This window comes from Melospiza georgiana, chromosome 3, assembly GCF_028018845.1.
Source record: "Melospiza georgiana isolate bMelGeo1 chromosome 3, bMelGeo1.pri, whole genome shotgun sequence".
NCBI lineage: Eukaryota > Metazoa > Chordata > Aves > Passeriformes > Passerellidae > Melospiza > Melospiza georgiana.
Window position 1 is genome coordinate 59,953,486 of NC_080432.1, and position 23,619 is coordinate 59,977,104.

General features: G+C 40.4%; 1 protein-coding gene across 1 annotated transcript; it reads right to left on the reverse strand.

The window, feature by feature from the left end:
- Nucleotides 1–3,508: 3,508 nt before the first annotated feature.
- Nucleotides 3,509–19,157, reverse strand: OPN3 (opsin 3). The gene is made up of 4 exons (XM_058021046.1): nt 18,806–19,157; nt 7,481–7,800; nt 6,283–6,534; nt 3,509–3,778 (listed from the first exon to the last, which is right to left on the reverse strand). The coding sequence occupies exons 1-4, from the start codon at nt 19,155–19,157 to the stop codon at nt 3,509–3,511; spliced, it is 1,194 nt and encodes a 397-aa protein (XP_057877029.1).
- Nucleotides 19,158–23,619: the final 4,462 nt, after the last annotated feature.

Sequence of the window (23,619 nt, forward strand, 5' to 3'; positions counted from 1 at the left end):
TGGCCTCAAGCTTGCCCAGTTGATCCTCATTGTAATCTCAAGATTTCATTCCCTTTCCTGCTTCATGCCAAGTCTGGTGCTAATAACATGCCTTCTCATTTGTACCAAATATTAATTTTAATTTTGAGAGCAAGAAAAAGGGTTATGTTTGAGCTGGATAAATGGAATGCACAGCCAGGTCAGAGCAGCAGGCAAGGCGGCCTCGGGCATCAGGCAAGTGGAACTCAGAGGCTGCAGCGCTTGCCTGTGGCAGAAGAGAACGGAGATCAGCTGTGCACTTCTCCCTCCTGCTTTTCTTCCCACTTTTGCTGCCACAGAAGGGGGGACAGGGACATGCACAAGTGCCAGGCAAACCCCAAGGGGGCACCTACTGCCAATCCTACGTAGCAGCAGGAACAGGCATTCCCATCCTCTGGGACAGTTCCAGCCTCACCCTCATCCTTTTTTCCTTCATGAGAAACAACAACACTCCCTAAGTGTGGTGACATAGACTGACAAAATACCTGACTGCAGATATTGTCAAACTGAAATGTTTGCATGTACATCAAATAAAATCTTCCACCATCATAGCCAGATTTTACTCATCTCTTACCTCTGGATATTAGACAAGCAAATTCTGTTCTTAGGCTGAAGGTTGCTTATATAAGCCAAGGATAAATGTATTCCTAAAAGCTGCTCTTTCTGAGTGGTTTAGCACAGTACAGTGGTTGCATATCCATTTCACTTAGCTGATGCAGTATTCTAGCAGGAAACAGCAGCAGGAGACCAATGTTATGCAGGACACAAGCAAAAGGGGTATGCTTGTGAATACTGATCTCCTGACTGATGTAATCACTGTGATTAAAAAAAAAGTCTTAATAGTATAAGGCACAACTCTTCTGCATGAAGTCAGATACATTCAGAACAAATCTAGTTTCTTCTTGGAGCTGAAAAAGGAGGAAGGTCACATGGTTGTGGAGCAGATCTGTTGCCATCCAGCAGTTTCTTGCCTCCATGGGATCCAGTACAGCAACAGAAGCCCCAGGTAGGTCAGTGGGCACCACTTCAGGATTCATGACAGCCTCAAAGCCCAGGATGAGAGGGGATCCCTTCCCCAGCATGAAGGAGATGCTGAAATGCCTCCCAGCTGTCCTGACACACCAGGTGCTGGGAGGCAACAAGTAAACTGAGGCTTCTGTATTTGCAGATTTAAAATGGTATTTTAGCTAAATCATTATATGTATTTTTCTATTAATGCACAATATCAATGAAACATCTGTAAGAGAAATTATTTGGTTCTGAGGTTATCATGGTACTCAACACACCTGTAATTTCCCTTTGCATGACAGGATCATGAATGCTCTTACCAACTAGTTTATTTAAAATCTTCATTAATTATATACCCTGCTTATCCCTTCTTATCCTTTCATCCTTCCCATTTTCTCCTTCTCCTATATCCAAGTCTCCAGTTCTGTTACTCAATCAACAACCAATTGTTCAAATGCTAATTCTAATCATCCTTTGCCTGTAATGGGAAAAGTCCAGCATCAGTCTTTCTATCCACATTGTAATAAATTTTCCTGTTGTGACAACAGCAGAATAGACCAAAGATGAATTTTTAATTTTTTAAAAAGATGATGAAACTGCCAATAACTGTGAATAAACTGATGCTACTCAAAGACTGACAGTTACAACACTTAAATTCTGTAGCAGTGTGTGATTTTTGAAGCAGTGCTGCAGTAAGTACAGGAAATAGTTATATTTAAAAGATGAGCAAATAGGACTGCAGCACACTAACTTCACAGAGCCACACTTACAAAGCCAGTGACAGGCTACAAGAAAAAGTTACCCCCAACAGTTCAAGAAATGTAGTTTTAGGTTGTTAATTCAGCCTACAGCTCCAGGGACACTGACACTCAAAAAGGCATTGCAAGGGCATCACGGTAGGGTGCCCACATTGCCAGCTCCACACTTTCTAACCTCTTAATAAAAATTCTTCATTTCATGAAACGAAATTAAATCGCACAATTTCAATGAGTATCATTTCACAGTTTCAGTCATTCCATTCCATTCCATTCTGTTGTTTTCGCTTCATTTCAGAATTTCTTTTTTTTCACACTAACCTTTTAGCAATCTTGGGGCTGTAGCTGAGATGCCCATCCCCATTTATGGCCCTGATCTGCAAGGTGCGAAGGCAGAAATGTTGTGCCCCCACTATAATTATCTTGTTGTGCATTTTCCAGCCCTGTGAGTGTCCCTGGAACTATCGGTCCTTCTTCTCTCTTGACCCCAACTCTAGGTGTAATGGCATCTTGTCACTGGGGCTGAGGTTCTGATCACCATGGCAGGTCCAGACTAGAAAGTTTAGGAGCAGCAAAGCTGGTGCCCTGTCAGGATTGCCTTGGCATGCCTTTTCCAGCCCCAGTTTTCCTTGAGCTGTACGCTCCGCAGCTCTCTGAACCCTAACCCAAACCCTAATGGCAGCGTGTCACTGCTGCTGTGAACCCCATCACCGTGGCTGGCCCAGATTCCAAAAGTGTAGAGTGATCAGTCTCAGTACCCCGCTGTGATGAAATTTCTTCATTTCACAAAAGGAAATGAAATCTTACCATTTCAGTGAGTATCACTTCATGAAGTTTTGGTTCATTTCATTGCACTTCATTCCATTCTATTTCAAAAATTTAACTTCTCCTAAGAATTTTCATTTTATTTCAATTTCATTTCACTTCCTTATATTTCCTTTCTTTGTCTTCTCCCTTAACTTCATTCATTTATTTCTTGTTTCACTTCTTTTCATGAAAGGAAATGAAATCTCACTATTTCAAAGAAAATAATTTCGTGAAGTTTCAGCTCATTTCACTGTACTTCAAACAGAGTACCTAAGATAAGAAATTTACCAAAACTTCTAGTGTTCCATTTTCATAAATTGTTACATGATTGTCAGTGTGGTAAATATGTTGTACATCAACTAATAAAGAATCACACACTGTTATTGTTAATTACTCAAATTTTACTTTCATAAATATGAACAGTGGATAGTTTTTCTTTACAAACTCTCTACTTGATCTCTAGAAAGGCCAACTGAAACACTGAAATACTATAGTTTTCTCAGGTCATAGTACTTCCCTTCAAGCTGTATACAACAAGCTACAATACCAGATCATGTCCTAGTTGGTGGGGAAAAAAATATTTCACTGAGAACAAAATTATATAAATAAGATGCATTTAATTATTCACCGAAGGCTCAATATTCAGAAAACATTAAAATACCAAAAGTTCTGAATGGCAATCATAAAATATGCTTTAAGAAGATTCAAAGTAATGACATCCATCAACAATTTTAGCAGAGATTTCCATACTGTGACCAAAAGTGAACTACTTGGAGAGCTTCAGATGCTGAATCCCTTCAGTATTTCACAGCTTAAGAATGTGGTTTCCTTTGGCAGCCCACAGACACTGCCCCTGAAACCAGTCTCCAGCCTCAACAGTCTAGTGGCTGAAATCCACCTCATTCCCATGTCTCTTCAGCTCATCCCTGCAACGGCTTTACTTGGATGACATTTACTTTTGTCTCATTGTGTTTACTGCTGTCATCTATTTGCTCGGTGTCATCACTGGTGATTATAAAAATGACAGAGGAAGAGCTGAAAGTCACTTTCTTCTTTGGCCTGTCCCCTGCCTTCTGAGACATAACTATGGGTCGTATTGGTTTGTCACTCCCTGTGGCTGGTGTCTCTTTCATTGTCCTCTGGAATCTCATCAGGCGGAAGCACAGGAGTTGCAAAAGGCAGCGTCGAAACTGCAAGAGAGAATAAACAGAATTATCTTCACCTTCCTAAGCATTCATTATCTACAAGGAAGTGAAGGACACAGTACAGTAAAAGACTCAAAATAAGAGACTTCTGCATATCTTCTGAGTTAGTTTCAGTAACAAAACATGCTGCCTTTGTAGTGGGTACTTTTTTTCTCTACATCTGAATAGGATCACTGAGCCAACAGAGGGCACTGAAATGCAACTGAATATTTTACCAGCTACAAGCAAAAGACAAGAGGACTAGGCTCCAAAGTGTGCTATAGGTTTTGTTTCCATATTCAAAAATCACATATTAAATCCAGCAGGGAAAGAATATTCCCACAAACACTTCACAGGAGTATACAGAGGGAAGGAACAAGGGGAGGAAGGGGATACAAAGGGATTTTTTCTTCCTTTTAAGTAACTCCAGGGTCTGGAATTTTAACTAAAGTATTTAATGTCACAGATGTAAAATGAAATTTCAATGGTTAGTAGCACAGAAGTCAAATGTTCCCATTGAATATGGCTGGAACAGAAGTCTTTCAGATAACCAGCAGCCACCTATGACACAGGAAGTCTGTTCTACTGTGTGACGAAATAATGTGAGGAATTCAGTGGAAGCTTTCACCAGCACACAGAATGGAAATTTGAGTAGTAGCACCGTATTAATTCTCTAATTATGATCTCTCCTTCAACAAAACAAAAATCCAGGTATGAGAGTTAAAGATGCATTCATTCAGTAGCTCCATATCTGCACATGTTTAAAGTATGATGCTCTGGGGAAGAACCCTGGTTCTACAAGCAACCAGAGGGCAACTTCCCCTTTGTTTAATAACCTGTAATAAGAATTGCCTGGAATGTATGAAGAAGACTTCAATCAACAAACCAAAATACCAAAAATAACCCCAAAACAAAAACAACAAAAAATCCAAACACAACAAACATCCCGGAGCAGGTGGGAAATAATATACATTTTCTCTGAAAAGGAGGTAGGACATCTCTTTTTAACAGCCTTCCATTTAGCTGTGTTAAGGATTACTCAGTATTATCCTGCATGGCCAGTGCCTCTGTTTTCCTAGATATCATGCAAGAAGCAATCTGACATGCCAAGTTAGAACAAGGTTTTGCTGTGGAAAATTAATCCTACTCCGACACAGAGAAGGCAATAGGTCTGTCCTGTTGGGAAAGGAACGTAGCTAATCACAAGCTCTCATAGAAGGATCATCTCAGAGAAAGAATGGTCATATGGAAGCCTTGACAACTTCAGAGGTAATGGTCTACCTCAGAGTTAGCAGAGAAGTTAGAAAGTACAAGCATGTTAGAACAAGTTCAGATAAAGGAAGGTTATTATAGAGAACTTGTTTCATTATTCCTTCTGAGGGTAAAATAATCAAAACACATTAAGCAAAAATACTATCATTTTGGTCCTAATCTGGAATTAGAGGCAAGAGAAAAAAACTTCACAATGCATCTCCCATGAACGTGTTCAGATGATTGACACATATCCTGCCTGTGTCTTTACTGGCCTTATACCTGGTACAAGTTCAATTTGCTGCTGGGTATCAGAACCCACAAAATGTTTTTCAGAAGAGATACTCAGCCTGACAACTAGGTACAGAGTCAGTGCCAGTGTATTTAAAAAGTCACTCTGTTGAAAAAGCCTTTCTGAACGTGACTGTTGTTAGCTCCCCATATCCAGGATAACTCTGATATTGTGCAGCCATGCAACTGTGGATCAGTCTGCTGGGAAATGAGCTGTGGGGGAAGAACAAAACTGGAGGCCACATTGGAGGGCCTCCTGCTTTTACTCAGGAAAGCATTTAAGCTGCCCCTTGCCCTGGGTCCTGACCTGAGCTGCTCTCAGCCTTTGCCTGGCTGCCCCCGTGGCCGACCAGACCCACTGGCTTGGCCTCCTTGTCCCTACAGGCTGCTGGCTGGCCCACGCTGCTGCCCAGCAACTGCAAGCCAGCGTAGGAAATCACAGAAAATTCCACCTCCATAATTGGTTTAAAGGGAAGGGAAACTCAGCAAAACCCCTCCAGCAATCACTCATGGTTTTTTATCCTTTGTCGAGGGATTCCATTAAACTCCAGATACCTTTATACAATTTTGATTTCAGAAGTTTACAATGTGCATGGTACACTCCCCATATCAGTCAATGTGTTACTATAACACAGAAGTCAGAGGCAAGTTTTTTTATTCCTAAAAAATAAACACTGATTATTATAAACTTCCTCTGATGGAATTCTACTGTGGTAAGGAAGTGATTCAGATGAGGTCTTCTACCAGCAATCCATTTCACAGGTAAATTCTCAAAACTAGACATTCTGACACTCTTTCCTGTCCCTTTTGTGATTTAAATGTTTGAATTAACAGATAAGCAAATTAAATTTATGATCTGGTGGTATTTAAGCACCATCATGGATTTTATTTCTTCTCGATTGTTACCATTTATCCTAGCTGTTGAAATTTCTAAAAAAAAATTTCAGAATAAATTTTAATGTACCTACCTTTCTACTCATGAAGATATAGATAACTGGATTATAAGCAGTGCTTGACTTGGCAAAGAAAGATGGGATGATAGCTACTGTTGGAGTTACAAGGTTGCTGTAGCCGTATGTTATCAAGAGGGAGACCACTGCATAGGGCATCCAACAAATAAGGAACGTGGAGATCATCAGGAAACACATTTTAGCCACCTTCTTTTCATATCTTAGAAGTTTGATCACTTGAACTGTCTGGAAATCTTCTACACAGCGAAGCTGTAGAGAGAAAAAACATAGCAAAACAAAACAGCCTTATGTTTTACTTGAACCTGAACAGTTCTACATTTATTTAGAAGAAACTGACTCACTCCCTTAGTTTAAGGCACAGACACCATACACCTTATCTTTTAAACCACAATTCTTCTGGAAGGTTACATCATGTTTCTCAGATTTTATTCACTACATTAAGTGTAAAAATACAAGCTGAGAAAAAATAGAATAGCTAATTTACTAAAAGACAACAAATCAAGAGATGGAACAAAGCATGCTGCAGTTATAAGTACTTTAGAAAAATAACTTGCCCTCAGCTATTGCATAAGCAAATTCAGTTTACATTAGTGGTCCTTTGTCTGACTACTTAGACAGTCCTGTAGATTTGTGGAAAAAATCTTTAGAGAAAAAAAAAATCATAAACAGATTTCTCTGCATGCTTTGCCACGTAGTACGTTACCCTACAATCATGAAATCTCTAAAGCAGAATACTAGGCAGAAGGTTCCCACGTTACCTGAGTCATGAAATACGGAAAAGATGGGACATGAACATAGTCCACAAATTATCTATTCTGCCAATACTGTTGACCATAAACTTGAGTGGGTCCAGACTAACTATATCCACAGAGTATGAATCTTTAACACCTTCTCATTCTAAGGATTTGTATTGAATTTTCAGGTGAGGATCTGATGTGGATTAGTAAGCATTAGCCCTTCCCTACTTCCTCCCAGTAAAACCACACAACAAACAGACCTCAGTAGCTCTCAGCTGGTTCTCTCCCAATCCTACAACCTATCTACTGGTACCTGACATAGATGAACATCAAATTTTCAAAAGTTTAAAAGGGAAGTGAGAGTGCAAATTTGGCTTGGATCCAACCTTCATATACAGTTTCAACATTTTTTCACTGACAATATTACATTAAGGGAAGTCTTACTTTCACTAACTTACCATTCTTACGGCATGCAAAATATGGCCATAGCAATAGGCCATGATCCCAACAGGTGCTACTAAACAGCCAAGGAAAAAAAGGAGCACAAAGGAGGTATCATTGGGGTCTTTTGACTTCCAGTCCACTGAGCAACCTAAGCCATGAATTTCCAGTGTGTATCTGTTCCAGCCCAAAAGAGGGGCTCCAGTCCAGGCCAGTGAGTACAGCCAGATGTACGTGATAGCCCGCCACGACCAGGAGAAGTCAATCACCTTCGCATGCACCACCCGAATGTAGCGCTCGTAGGCAAGAGCAGTGAGAGTCATAATGGAAACAATTCCTGTAAAAAAAATAAAGAAAATCAATTAAATTATTCACAAATACTGTAAACAGGACTGCATTCTTCTTGATAAATGTTTCCTTTGCTAGCAGGTTAACTCAAAATGACCTAACTCACATTATGAATCTAACACCAATAAGACTTTTTGTGCATTTTTCACTAACTACTAAGCCAAACAGAATCACCAACTTCAAAATACTCAGAGTAGGATGCTGACATCTGATCCAGGATGTACAATGGCTAAGAAGTGGGACAAGGGAAAAAGAGACTAAGCCAACATAGCCATGACATTTTCTGAAAAATCCTTTCCTTAGGATTTTTTCTCCTGAGAAGCTGCGAGGCCTCAGTAACAAAATGTAAACGATGATTATCTGCTGCTGTGGAATGCAACAGGTGGATCTGTGATTGGTCTCCTGTGCTTGTTTGTAATTAATGGCCAATCACAGCCCAGCTGTCTGGACTGTCTCAGTCACAAGCTTTTGTTATCATTCTTTTTCTATTCTTAGCTAACCTCCTGATGAAATCCTTTCTTCTATTCTTTTAGTATAGTTTTAATATAATATATATCATAAAATAATAAATCAAGCCTTCTGAAACATGGAGTCAAATTCTCATCTCTTCCCTCATCCTAAAACCCCTGTGAACACCATCACAAGCCAACACCTCTTCCTAAACATTACTTCATTCAGTGAGGTATCATGGTCCAAGGTTTGGGGTTTTTCCTGGTGGCAGTTGTTGTTATATGTTCCTTTGGGGTTTGTGGTTTCCTTTGTCTGTTTAGGGCTTTTAAAAGAATAAGCTATCATATAAAACTGAGATGATCAGCAATTAAAAAATCTCTTAGAAACTTAGTGAACTCAGAGTTGAGACTGAAATTAAAAAAAGCCTTCATTAACTGAAAGCAGAGATGTGCACCTTTAATGTGAATAAAATGACTAGAATAATTCCAATCTATTTCAAGATATCCTGGAAGTCTTTGCATTCCAAGAAGAACCAGGAAGACAAAGCATTACATTGCTGAAGGTGTCCCATCTGAAAGACATTCAGTTATTTTGAGTGTCCTTTCCTATCTTGCTGCTTTCATAAAAATATCACTCCTTGTTTATTTGTGCACTCTCTTCCTTTTCTGTCCACCTCAAACTCAGTACACAATTATTAACATGTTATGACAGAAATCACACATTATCTTCAGCTCCCAGTACTATCCCATCCCGACACTTTTAAAATTTCATGAAGCTAAGGTATTTCTGTCTTGATTAGAATATAAGGATTTCTATTTCAATGGTCTGTAACACTTGATGATCAAAAACCAAATTGTCCATCAGGCAACTGCCAAACACCTGAAATCTGTTATGATTCAGTCACCAAGTTCATAAACACGGGCCCCTAAACAACAAAAGAGTGTATTTCACAGCATTCTCTGAGATTATACAGATATCTGTGTCTAAATCTGTATAGATTTTATCTAATACAAAGCACAACTATTTTTTCATGCATATGCACAGCATTTCCATTCTCCAAGTACATTCATATGTGCCATAAGCTCTAAGAAGGTTAATTGTGCAGATTTCACTACCAAACAGAGAACAACCATTTTATACTCAACAGGAACCTGATCTTACTTTGAAAAAGGATAAACATTTATTGCAGATAAATTAACAACAGCGCAGAAGGAACAGCAACATGAATTTTAGGAAGACAACTAAGAATAACAAAATCTAGAGAAACACATCGCCTCTCTATATTCAACAGCAAAAGCAGTTTATTATTAACCAAGTATCTCACACTAGGATATCCTTTAGGATTCTTTAAAAAATTACTTTATCCTGTAGTTATGAAAAGATTCCCTTTTTATAAGAGGTGAGTTAGAAAGTTTTCTTGATTAAGGGAATTTCCCAGTATAAAAGAAAATGTGCCACACTGTTTCATATATCTCTTTAAAATGAAACAATTTTTTAATTTTTTTTCTAGTTATCTTTCAACTTCATGAAAGACATGAAAAGATGTAGACATTGTTGGCAATGAAGTAACCTTTCCCATTTAGTTTTGTAGGGTTTTTTTCCTTGTATAAATCATTGCTGTAGAATTTCACTCTCATAGCTTGAAATTGGACTAGCAAATGTGGGTGAAAAGGTTTCCAAAGACCTAAGGTTGGGTTTGTTGGTGGGTTTTTTGGGTTTTTTTTAAATGAAGTTGAAAAGTTCATCATGCCTTTTTTAGTACCTACCATGCTGAAAATACATCGAACAATGTGTACCTAAGCAAAATATTAGTAGGCATTAGAAAATTACAGGATTTTATAGGTACTTACACTGGCTAAGGTAAGTGCTTTATTCAATCAAATGCAGTCTACTTCTTGAACACAAGTTAAGGCAACAGGTTCCCCTTTCATGTCTCTTACCCAAAGATTAGGAATTAGAAAAGTTTACCTGACAGTTATGATAGTCATCTACAGACATGTTTATGGAGGAAAATCACATCACTCAGCTAAAGGTTCTGTTAGCTAATATAGTGCACTGCAGCTTTGTCTGAGCAGTGGAGAGAAAGAGCAGCTCCTCAGGACGATGAGTCAGAATACCTAAATTAACCTTTTGCTCCTTACCACCTTCCTTCATTGAATGGTATTCAATGACTAATGCCCCTGTGTGGTCTTAATACTTCCCCATCCCTTTTATGGGTGCTGAACTGTAACCATGACAAAGTAATCAAAAGCTCACATGCTTGGCTGAAAGTACAGGTGTTCACAAGCAATAATTTCCTAAGTCCTTGACATTCTCAAGGAAGTCATTGAATGCTCAGTATCTCTAAAAATCAGTATGTGCACATTTGAACAATGTTCTATCAAGCCTCTTTCAGTATAAAACCACTGCTCTTCAAAGCCATACTTGAATTTTCCTCCCTGAACTGTAAATGGGACCTTGGACAGCCCGTTGGACAGTACGCACCAAAATACAAATCCCTGCTCTGTTGGTATTCAAGGAGCGTCTGGCAGCACGCAGACACCACTGAGGCAAGAAATGCAGGTCACGGCACAAGATATATATGATTTATGCATGCTTATAGCTGCATTTTTTATGTTTCGTTCAGTTTCTGTAGTCTAGTGCAGAGGAAAGCACTGAATTTTACTTCCCTCCCTGCCCCCACTCCTCTACAGGAGCTTTTCTGGAAATTATTACTTTTCATCCTGAGTTGCATATTTTAATATGATGAAATGTGTGCTGATTAAAAAAGCAAATCTGTTACAGAAAGCCATTATGGTTATTGTTTGGCTATTAGCCCCCTCTTAGCAAAAATACACATTTCAAACCAATTCTACCATTTCCACCTTTTATCAGAAACAAATTTTGTTTTGCATCTCGAGGTACTGGAGATCTACATATTTTGATCCAAGGCTAAGACCCAAGATTCTGAGAGCTGATTTACTCTACCAGCAATTCACTCTTTCTAACTCTTTCAGAAAGACTCTACTGCCCAGTGTTTCCAGACACTGCATGCCTGATTTACAGATTTTCATCTCAGACAATACCCCTATCTGTATGTGCTGATTATAAACATAAACACTCTTTGTGTTTAGGAACTGCTGCTAGTTTTACCTCTGATTTAAGCCTGGGCAATTACCCTAGCACAAATGGGGTCATTCCCATTGAAGCTGCAGATAAATGTAGCAAAACTGAAGTGTCTTCTTGTTTAAGCCACTAGTTTGCAATTTCTGTGTTGCAACTCCTCTTCTTCGCCAGCAGCCAGCCATACACAATCAGGGAGCAGTGACAAGCCACTTCTTGTTATTTGGATGTTTATAAAGAAAATTCTCATTTTTGCCATTTTGCATTGTTTCCCCACTGAAACACTGCATTTATTGTAGATTTTATTATGTAACATATGTGCTAATTATCTCTTCCATATTCTGGGCTTTTTCAGGAGTCAGTTCTGGATACATCATTAAATGCTTCAATCTGCATAGTGTAGGTCATCACAGAGAAGACTGTAAAACACAGCTAAGCTATACTGCGTTATACCACACAATGTGTATATTCTGAGTTTATAATCCTTAGTTAGAAGAAAAATATTGCAGTGCCTTCAGAACTGAAGTGTTACTTTCAATGAGTTTGAAGAGTTGCAACAGCTTCTGCCCTCTCTATGCAAGGTACACCTTATTTTCATATTGAGGCCCTGCCCCAAGCATGGCCTATAATTTGGTCAGAGGTGATACCAAATATTCCCGAAGTCTGAGCATCTCTACAGAGCAACTGCAGCACAATGTAGCAAATAAGATCGATTTCTGAGACAGACTGTGGCTTCTGTCAAAGGGTGAGGAAGAGGTTTTACAGCAACTTCTGTGAGCCAGAGAGAAGTTTGATATGAGGATCCATGTTTATCCCTGAAAGAATTTTCTACCAAGGTTGTTGACATAGAAACCAAGAAAGAAAGAAGGATAAGTAAGAGAAACCTGCAACAGCTTATTCCAGTAAGCACTTTGTTCTTCCTTCATGACCAATGAGTAAAGTGTAAACTTTTGAGTTTTGTAAGACTGTATAAAAAGCATGCATGCTATAATAAAAGCAGTTTGAAGCCTACTGAAAATGGAATGTGCTGCTTTGTATTGTCTTCATTTCAACTACAACAAAAAGGCATATTATTTTCTATATCAATTAATCCTCTCCCTACATTCAAATGCTGAATGACTATTTTGCATACCTAATCACAGAAGAAAGCCATCCTTCTGCAACCCCTCCTCACCTCTTTTCACATCTGAAAAGCCAGACAGCAGAAACTGAGCAGAAGAAATTTCCTGTCCATGGCAAGAAAACATGTTATTGCACTCTCTAGTTTTGTACTACAAAATATATAACCAGCAGAAATTGAGCAGAAGAAATTTCCTGTCCATGGCAAGAAAAGGTGTTATTGCACTCTCTAGTTTTGTACTACAAAATACATAACCTATCTATCTGAATTCAGCAATCAGGCATTGCAATAAGATTTAGGCACCAGCTATTTATCACTTTTAATTTTACAAATAATTTTAACATTTGCATTCAAATCTAGGGAGGTGAAAAATCCCTTCTCTTAGACATAACATACTTCAACTATATTTTATATGTAGCTGTCCTATAAAATTATGGTGAAATAAATCACCTCTTCCAGATTCAATATTCCAAGTGATTAACTTACTCAGGGAGAAAAAAAAAGCTAAAGCTGAAAGCATGCTGATTGAGCCTCCAGCTATTTGTAACACAAGATCCTAAAACTATCTGCTGAGTAACAATTGAAAATGCTTTTAGTGAGATTAAATCGGTGCATATAACATACATGGGTAATGCAAGAGGGTGGCACAGGACATCACTGTCACTGTGCAGGGAAGAGCCTTAGATGAACAAGTAACTGAAGCCAAGTCCACGGGACACTCCCAAGCAAATAATCCCTACTTCAGTATTTGCTGGGTGTGGGTGTGGTGGTATCACCTTGCCTTGAAACAAACAAATAAACCTCAGCTGTACACACATTAGCTTTTCACAGGAGAGTACAGTCTGTAAAATTCTTATTGTTTTTCCCATCCTCTAGTTCACATTACTGGAATGGAGTATTCACCCAGATATCAACATTGATTTGGTAGCTCATCGAGATCTAGCTGCTGCATACCAATGGTAATTTGTCCAGGAGGAACATAATACTTTAAATTAATTTTACATTAAAAGCTGGCAGTGTTTATTTTACCCTTACAAAACCAGCTTGCAGTTAGGAAAAACAGAGGTCTCTAATCACATTTCAATAACAGTAGCCTTTCAATTGCAAAGAAGGTTTAATGATACAATGCCTACCCCAGAGTACAGCCTGACTATGCAATCTTCTGTCAAAAGATGGCCTCAGATAAAGAGTTTGGGTGCCTGTTCCTCAAGACCATTCCTGTTATCAAACTTTCCACTCCTTTCTTCCACTGCACAAAGGTGTTAGAACACCAGTACTGGCCAATGGTTTAGCTGCCATTACTTTTAGCTGTGATTTATGCTCGAGGGGTTATGTGTGTAGGCTCCATGTGACAAGAGTAGCTCACCTCAAACCCCTCAGGGCCTATTTCAGTGTACAGGAGGTATTAAAACAGACACTCACTGCCTGAGGGTGAGCAGTACACAAATTTCTCTTGTGCACATCAAGTTCTGACAGCCACTGTCATTCAAGAAAAACCCCTTAAATATCTGTGAGAACCCAGCAGATACACACAAAGATCACGACATCCCGACCCTGTATTTCACAACTACCCTCTTATCTGAAGAAAGAAATTATCTATGTCTGCTAACCAAGACTGTTTAGCTGTCAGGCATCTTCTCTAGAAACCATAATCAAAAAGCTATGCCTTCAGTGACAGCACACCTCCCAGATATGAGTTGTGTTGCTAAATCAGATAAAGAGATTACACAGATCTCTACTACTTATGGCTTGGGTGACTACAGACAGGGAAAGAGTTAGAAGCATCTTACACTAAGAGAGGGGGGCAGATGCAGTAGGGCCAGCATAGGGCTGACTGCACACCTCCATAGAAAGGTGACCCTCATGGTATAAATACATCACTTAATTGATGTGCAACTATCATATCACACCAGGATGCACCATCTGTACCAAAATAAACACTGGAACTCACTGGAACAAAATTAAATGGGGATTAGTGTCTAAAACAGACAACTGCGTCAGGAAAGCTTACCCTAAGACTTGTCAGGTAATCATTTATGTCATTTTCCCTACACTAATATAAGAGGTGCTAGGAATGGCTTTGAAGGAGAGGAAAAAAAGCCCTTCTTGGGGCCTCTGCTATGAAGACATGTACCTAAACTGTATCTTGACTTCAGACTCTAATGAGTAAAAGAAAATAGAGACTGTTATTTGTGTGATGAGGACAGATGCTCAGTAGTCAAAATGATCAGTTTTGCACTGTAGCAAACAGGTCTCTGCAGCTTCTAAAGGCTCAATGAAAATCTTTCAAGTCACAGAAAACATAGGCAGTAGCACAAACATCAGGCTCTGAGCTGTGCAATGCAACTCAAGAGCAGATGTTACTACATGGGCTTGCCTCAAGAGAAAGTTATGATAATACAGAGAAGTAGGCTATTGTAAGGAACACAAAAACCATAAAATGATTTTTGTGTTCCTTGCAATACTCTACTTCTGCACCATTTAACCTTTCTAAACCATTTAACTATGTTTTTAAAAGCCATTTATTCCTAGACAGAAAATCTGTAGTTATGCTGCCATCTTCTTAACTTAAAAGTTTCAGACTGTGAGCATCTGCTTACAGTGTCTAAGTTCCAGATCTCACCACACCTCCAACTGGCTGGCAAAATGAGAAGCACTCTCACAAAGAAAATGCTCAATTCTTCAATGCAAAATTACTGGAAGTGTAGAGAGTGCCCTCATACGTGTGAGGGGGTAAAGAAGTTGTCATCATTCTGTAATGAAGGCTTCTGAAAATATAGATGCTACCAGTTTATTTTAAGCACAAATGCCACCTATGTATTTAATCATGTTGAAATCCTTAAGAGGAACACAGAAATACCTTGATCTCAGCTTTCAAAACAATATGAGGAAAACCATTGTAACAACACCTGAAAATTTAGCATAAAACTGCTGAACCATGATTTTCAACATGATTCCTGATTAACTACAGTAATTAGGAAGAATCTGATTTTTAAAATTTGTTGAGAATTAGCTCTGAATTTAAAGTGAAAACCCATTAAAAAAATAAAATCAGATTTAATAATTTGCGCCAAATTTGTTTACTATCAGTGAAACCTCTCATATATAAGTCAACACATGCAGAGAACAACTTACAACATGTATTGGGTCTTAGGGGCTGTTCTTCTGATTAAAAAAGATGCATAAGGATGGAAAGTAAGACTGAACAGCCTTCAGGCCTGAAGGGCTGGCACAGAAAGCTCACATAGCAATGTCCAAGTTCACGCCCAAGGATGAAATCACAAAGATGTAAATAAAGAGGTTTTGGTCATCTCACCTAAATTTGAGCCAGACTGGGTCCAACCCCAGGACACAGCCACACCACTAAAGTAGCCTCACATGATTTGTTATGGTTTCATAGACTCCATATCCATGGTATCAGAGCTCCCCCCACTTTATTCCAGGAACATCTTTATTATGTCATTGTGGCTTCGTGAGCAATTAACCCTGCACAGCTGTAAGCACTCTTCTTAGTTAATGAGAATTTCACTTTTGAAAGCTGTCAATTTTGTATGTCTTCTGATCACAAATGTACTTCACATTCCCAAAAGTTCCTGAGGAGAGTGTTACACTTTCAGAAGCACTTGTAAGTAATACACAAGTAAGACATGACATTACTTTCCCTACCACCATCACCTCAAGATCACAGGTGACTTGGGCTGTTACATACAAGAGAAGCATATTTACAAATGCAATACCTGGTTGCTCTGAATGAAATCTTTAATCAGTGTCTTCACCACTACCAGGGGAAAAAAATACAGAAACAAACAAAAAAAACCTCTACCCAAATAAAAACCAGGAAAAAACCACCAAGAAAAATCCCCCCGCCCCCCAAAAAAAGTCCAACCAAAATACCTAACCCCAAACAACAACAACAAAACATTACCAAACAGGAACAAACAAACAAGCTTCAAATGACTATTTTTTTTTCCATAAACACATTACAAAATGAAAATAGAACCCATGCTAGCAAGAATCCAGATGGCTAACAGAGTATGATGCTACCTACAGGGCATCATTTATAATTTTTTTTTCCTCATTGACATGCCCCTGTTTTCCTATACAGGTGGGGAACCACTTATCTTCAAAAGCAGGAAGGAACAATTCTATTTCTAGATGAGAATATGAAAACAATACTGTGGAGGTTAAAATCAGACATCACTTTATCAGGTTATGATTTAGAATATTCAATTATGATAGCCAAGTTAAATATTTTCTATTGCTTTACATGGCAGCTGAAAAAAGTAAACTAAAGCATCATTCCTGAACATTTAGTTGTGAATTTACTATCCACTTCCATATGATCAACTGCACACAAACACACACTTTTCTAATGTTAATAGTAATAAAAAATTCTTCCCAATGAAGCACATTTTGGAGGAGGAACACAGCATGAGTAACCACAGGAAGATGTAATTTTACAAACCATAGATTCTAACTTGACTTCTCTCTAGACAAGGCCCATGAATTTGCCTACATTTCTTTTGAAAAAAAAATTTCTTAAAGAGAGGGATGCAGGAAATCATCAACACTAAATATATTTATAGCAACAAATTACGTAGCATACCTCAAAATAAACAGAAATTGAAAGTCACATGTGATCAAGCAATTTCCTTGCCCATTTATATAACTCATTGTTTCTATTTCAACTATTTCAGAAGATGGTATGAGATTATTATAGTCTGGTTTTTTACCCTTACTACATATCTCTTTTTTGAACCTTTATGGAAAATGCCTCCATCAAAAATAATAAGTATAATATAGAAGAGATATAGAACAGAATTGTACTTTACATCCCCTGTGTAAGATTAACATTCAGTAGTCTGGCAGCATCTGTTTGGCAGACAAGTACTTGAGTTCCTCAAGAATTTGAACAGGCTGAGTGATGGAGACCAAACACTACACAAATGATTAACTATATCCTGCACCCACCATAACTTTCAAGACATAAAATTTTTGCTGCACTATGCAGCAGGAGTCAAATCAACCATGAGCAACCACGCACCTTCACACAGTAGCCCACAAAATGCTGACCATAGAGCCATGTGAAACAAAAGTCAGTACGCAGGAAAGCTACAAAGCTTATTGAAGACTTTAATGTATCACCTCAGAGTCAATTTCAGCATATAGTGCACTGTGATCCACCTCTAACTTATAGATCTCTGCCAGAAGATGTATCTAACATGATGAGCTTTAGATTTCATTACAGGTTAGCCAAACATTTACTTCCACCATTAGAAACACGAGTCTCTTCTTTTGCAGCATCCTTTACTGGTAAAGAAAAAGCAATATTCCTTTTAAGAGGCTGCATGTACATAGCTGGACTGCAACCTCATCTTCTGCAGACTTATGCGAAGGGTATGTATTCATTTCAGGAAGGAAAGCAGTAAAGAGCTTGTAGGTTTTGAAAATGGAAATAGTGTAAAAACTCCTCCTGCAATGGTAACATTTCACAGAAATCAGTGGTTTCCCAAAGCCCAACTGTGACACCATTATGACTGAAAGATGGTACCCGAATTTCGCATATGGATAAGGAAATTCAAGGTACTGCCTCACACCTCGTAGCTTTATAAAGAGACAAGTTGCAGCACTGAGAAGGCTGCTGGGGAGCAGCTTTCCACCTATTCCATGGAGGCAGAACACTGCTGACCTTACACCCAGAGTCATACGTGCTCCTTATCCACAGAGTGCAGCACTTCCTCCAAAACACAGTGCTTTATGCTCATGAATTCTGCGCGTCACTCGGTCATTAGAGACCTCTTCTAACAGCGCTCCTGCCCTTTTCCCTACACGTCCCATTACACCTTACACAGGCAAAGGCGGGAGGTCGGAAAACTGATTCTGGAATAATTTCTCTTTTTGCTTCGGGTCGTTTTCTCCAGCACTGTCGGTTTGTTTTTTTTTTTTTTTTACAAAAAAGCGCCGGCTCTCCTCGCCCCCACCCAGCCCCTCGCCAGGGCGGCGCCTGGGGCAGCGGGGATGGAGCGGCTGCGGCCGGCAGGGAGCGGCTGGGGCGGTTGGGAAGCGGGGACGGAGCGGTTGGGGCGGTTGGGAAGGGCAGGGATGGAGCGGTTGGGAAGGGCAGGGATGGGGCGGCTGGGAAGCGGCAGGGACACGCAGGGATGGGGCGGCAGGGAAGCGGCAGGGATGAGGCGGTTGGGAAGCCGCGGGGACGAGGCGGTTGGGAACCGGGGACACGGCGCGGTACCGCCGGTACAAGCGGCCGAGGAACGACCCAGCAGGACAGGGAGGGACAGGCGGCGGCCGCGGCGCCAGCACTCACCGAAGAGGCTGCTGCTGAAGCCGTCCCAGACGCAGCCGGCGGCGTCCCACACCCAGCGGCTCCTCAGGCAGGACATAAAGGTAAGGCTCACGCCGAAGACGGACACCAGCAGATCGCTGAGGCTGATGTTGACGAGGAAGAGGTTGGTGGGCGTGCGGAGCCGCTTGAACTTGTAGTAGAGCACCAGCACCAGCAAGTTGTTGCACAAGCCCAGCATACCGATGGTGGCGACCAGCAGCGCCAGCAGCTCGTAGGTAGCGGCGCTGAAGAGGGGCCGCTCGCCCGGCACCTCCTGCTCGGGCGCCGCGGGCTCCGGGCGGCTGGAGGTGCCCGTGCCGTTCGCCGCGGGCATGGCTCCCGGCCGGAGCGGGGCTAAGGCTCCCGGCTCGCTTCCAGCCCCATCGCACGCCGATGCTCCGGGCAGGAGGAGGAGGAGTCCCCGCGGCCTTCCCGCCCACGGAGGGCGCGCCCTCGAGTGGCTTCGCCCTCGCCTGCCCCGGGGCGTGCCCGGCCCGGGCATGGCTTCTTCTGAGCAAACAGGTCTTGTTGCCCTGTTGCCGCGGTGAGCGGCCCGGTTGTGGCCGGGATGTGGCTGTTGTTTCCTCTTCCTTAAAAATCCTCTGTGCGCTTTGGCTGGGCCACGGCTGCCGCCAGCAGCGCTTCCCTCACGAGGACCGCGTTCGGACAGACCTGCTCCGCCGCCAGCTCCGGGAAGAGGTAGAACCGATATTTAGGCTTCTTCCCCAGATGTCCTGCCAATGAAAACTCCTATTATGGCAATAGTGTCTTCTCAGGAGATTCCCCGCAGTGCTCACAGCTTATCTCTAGGAGTTGGAGCCCACAAAGCGACCCAGCACCAACATGGCCATTGCAAACCTGTGGTGGGAGCGAACACTGTGTCAGCCATGGGCATGTAAGACAGCCCAGTTTGCACCATGAGGGCGCCTGTTTTATACCTGTGTCTCAGTGTGTGTTGTACAGGAACGCAGTGGCTGCCTGTGTGCAGCTCTGGCTGCTGTTAGGCACGGTGTTCCCTGAGCCCCAGCTGTGTTAGGGTGTCTCCGAACCCAACCCACCCCAGCGTGTTTCACAGGGAATTTTGCTCACCGTGGTTCTACACCCAGAACACCTTGCCAGACCAAGCATTGGCTTTCCTCACGGGAAAACCTCTAGTGTGTTTGCTTTAATATGTGTTGATATGTGACAGCCTTCTTAAGGCCAAAGAAAATTTTCAGTTTAGGTCTATTCTTACTCTAGTTTAAAAAAAAATCAGCTGTGAAAGCAGCAGAATTTTAATGTTTTAGTGGATACATGTCTTGTCAAAAAATAGGTTTTTTTCTTCTCTTATACACAGTGGTATTAAGTGGTCTAGATTAAGCGTGAACTGAGACTGAAAACATGGATAGTTGAGGTAGGTTTGATGTCTTTCAAAACAAACCTATATACAAATTATGGGCTTCTCATGGCAGTAAATTTTATATGACAAATTACTGCTGTAATACAAGGCAGTAGGAATAAAGTCATAGGTCAGAAAAATTAAACACTTAGGTGTTACTTAGGTTAAAGTACATATTCTTATTGAAGTTAACTTTATTTATTATCCATGTTGTTAAACCTCTCAGTAATTGAAAGTTACTTTATAAAGGTAATTCAGTCTGTTTCTTCATCATCGGTCAACAGGGCTTTTCTCACTGCAAAAGAATGAGCAGCTTCCTTTCTCAAAATCAATTATATGTTTTAGCCATAAAAGCTGTATTTACAGAACACATGACCTTCCAAAATTTCTACCGTAGTAATAGACCACAGTACTTGAGCATCAGTTTTAGGGAAGACATAATTTTGTCTTTCCTCCTCCACAAAAGAAATTAACCTGTACGTGACAGACCCTGTGCAAAATTATTATGTCAGTGCATAATGGGTTTGTCACTGCATAACTGTCAAAGCAGTTATGGGTTTGTCACTGCATTCTAAAAGTCTAACAATGATATGAGTGTATCAAATTAATGCTACACCTCATTGAGAGCAAGACATCTCTATCTTCTGCCTCTTAAGGAAACTCCTAAATTGTGTGTCTTTTTATCCCTGCAAAATGAAAGGAGAGAAAAGGTGGTAAGAAGAATGGGAAGAATTTAATGTAGAGATTAGTACATTCCAGATAACATAGTGTCCATTGGCAGATTTCATTATACACTTAGGGTTTCTAAGAGGTATTTCACTAGAGCACCTGTCAGAAATACTCCCTCTAGATGTCTTTGAATTTATGGAAGGTAAGAGAACCTATAACTTGCATTTTATAAAGCTCATATCTCAGAATGTCTGGTTTGGGCTTTTTTGTAGCAAAGCTAAATAGATCCATAGATGTGCAATCTCTCCAATGCTTTGTTTGCAAAGGTCACTGTATTAATACTGTCAGATTGCTAACGTTATTCAAGTGGTCTTGAAACTTCATGAGCAGAGTTCCATTTGCTTTCCATGCAGTGTCACTACTCGTATGAGGCACAACAAAAAGAAATGTTGTTTTATTGTATCATCAGGTCAAAGGCAAAGCTGGAAATGGAACATTGACTCCAATTCTAGTGTAGATTCTGTTTTACCTAACCCACTCTAGAACCAATGCAGCTATGGTTTTAATAATCTACTTAATTCTTTAGTCGGTCCTCTTCTGCTGCAAAAAAGGGGTTTACCTTTATTTTTACCATAGCATGAAAGGATAGACCAGAACCCTGGAAGAGTATGTGTGTGACTTACTGGAAGTGCATCAAAGTACTAAACGTGTGTGTAGCTGAGCTCACGGGATACGTACAACAAGAAGCAGGAATAGAAGGTCCCCAGTCCTGTACTACAAAAACAGTCTCTGAAACTCCCAAGGACTTCCTAGATCTCTTCTGGAACAATCCTTTAACATGCTGTCTGTTATGCACAGTTCACGTGGGGTAGGGGAATGCATTGGCCGTAAATTTTCAGGTGGCCAACACATGCTTACATGTGCACGAGACAAACCTTAAAACCCAGTCTTGGAACTAATAATTCACAAGTAGAAAGTTTGCAGACGTCTGGTGCTGTCTGCAAAAGTTTATAGTATTTAGTAATTTGGAATGCTTCAGCACACAAGAGCATTGAGTGTTACATGTTAGAGCTGAAGGTTCTGAAGCACAGTAAATAAACTTTCAAAGTCTCTGCTACTCTCTACGCTTGGGTAGAAATACAAACCACGAATGTGACTCCCAGTTGTAACTGCACCATTAAAAATGTCTGGCCTTTTGCAGTGAGAACATTGTGGAGTGGAAAAAGAGTGCTTTAAGGCATTCAAGAGACCTGTTTCATTTTATGTTCACTGACTTATGTGTTGCTTTCACTCATTTTCTCTGTTCTCTGTCTTTTGCTAGTGTGCCTTTGAAGTCACATACTCTTTCCTATCTTTCCTGACAAGGAGAGAGTGAGCAGGAAAGTCAGGCTTTTGTCTGTATTAAATACATTTGTTCTAGGAATCACATAATACTGAGGTTTTCATGCCTGTTTTGAATTTTGTAAGCTTATTATTTCTAAGGTCATGGTATAGAGCCAGAATGCAGGCTGCTCAAAACCAAACCAAAACAAACCAAAACTTCCCAAAAACTCTGGCTAGCTAGCTTCAGATTTGTTTTGTTTTGTTTTGTTTTTTACAGTATTCTCCTGGCATATTTTTTTTACTTACATGTTGTTTTTGCTATTCTTTAGCCTTAGAGACAGATGAAAGCTGAGTGATTATTTACTGTACCTATGTATAGCTGCAGGGTATGTCCACAGGGCAAGTGTAAGTGTGGACAGAAGAAATCTTTCATCTGTTGTCAACCTCTTGGCATTAAAATGAGGCTTTTAATATAGATCTACACTTGTTGATAATGCAGTTTTTTAAGTAAAAAAACCCCAAAATGCACAACCCTAATGGCATAGGTTTAAAGCTAGGGCTTCGTCTTGGAGTACTTGTAATCCTGCGTGTATAATCTAGTCCATATTGGGATGTGAACTTTAAATCATAAAGCAGGTAAAGTGCTAATGTTGCAAGATTGTGAGAATAGTCTGGGCTGAGAGGAGTGCTTGGCTCAGACAGCTCACAGAAGCAAGCACAGGTGTTTTCAGTGGGGGAAGGGACCCAAGCAGGCTGTCCTGGGAGGTGGTGGCGAGCAGTCAGAGCATCTGTGCTGCAGTTGGAAGTTGGCTGCAGCCTGTTCTGTGATGTGTGAGCTCTGGTATACCTTACATGTGTACAAAGAGCTGTACTAGCTGCAGCTGTGAGTCATCTCACCTAAATGATCAATTTGAAAGTTAAGTGCATAAGACCAGTAAGATGAATCACCCTCTGAAATTTTTTATTGACTGGCACGTAAGATGACTTGAGTAATTAACTTTTAGATGCCTAAGTTAGATGAGATGAACTTCATCTTGTCTAGAGAAACCTTTGTGGGACTGTGCTATGTGTTTAGGAGGCAGATGCATATTGATGCCTCTTTTGGACTTGTTTCTTGCAGACTAGATTAAAAGAGGTGGTGACACATGCTTGTGTCTGCTGACATCATGATGTCCTTTGTTGTACAGACACAGCTCATAGGGCAGGCTGAACTCTAAACTAGAACAGTATAACCAGCAACACCAGTGTTTGCAACAATAACACTTTTAAATTTATTTGTGATGTAAACTGGTTTTTTTAAGGAATGACTACCTTGCATAGTAGTCCATACTTATGCTGCAGCTTCTTGTTAGTGTGACAAATATAAAGTGACAAACATAAAGTGTTTACAACCTCACTGCCTTGTTGTCATTTTCCAGAACTCGAC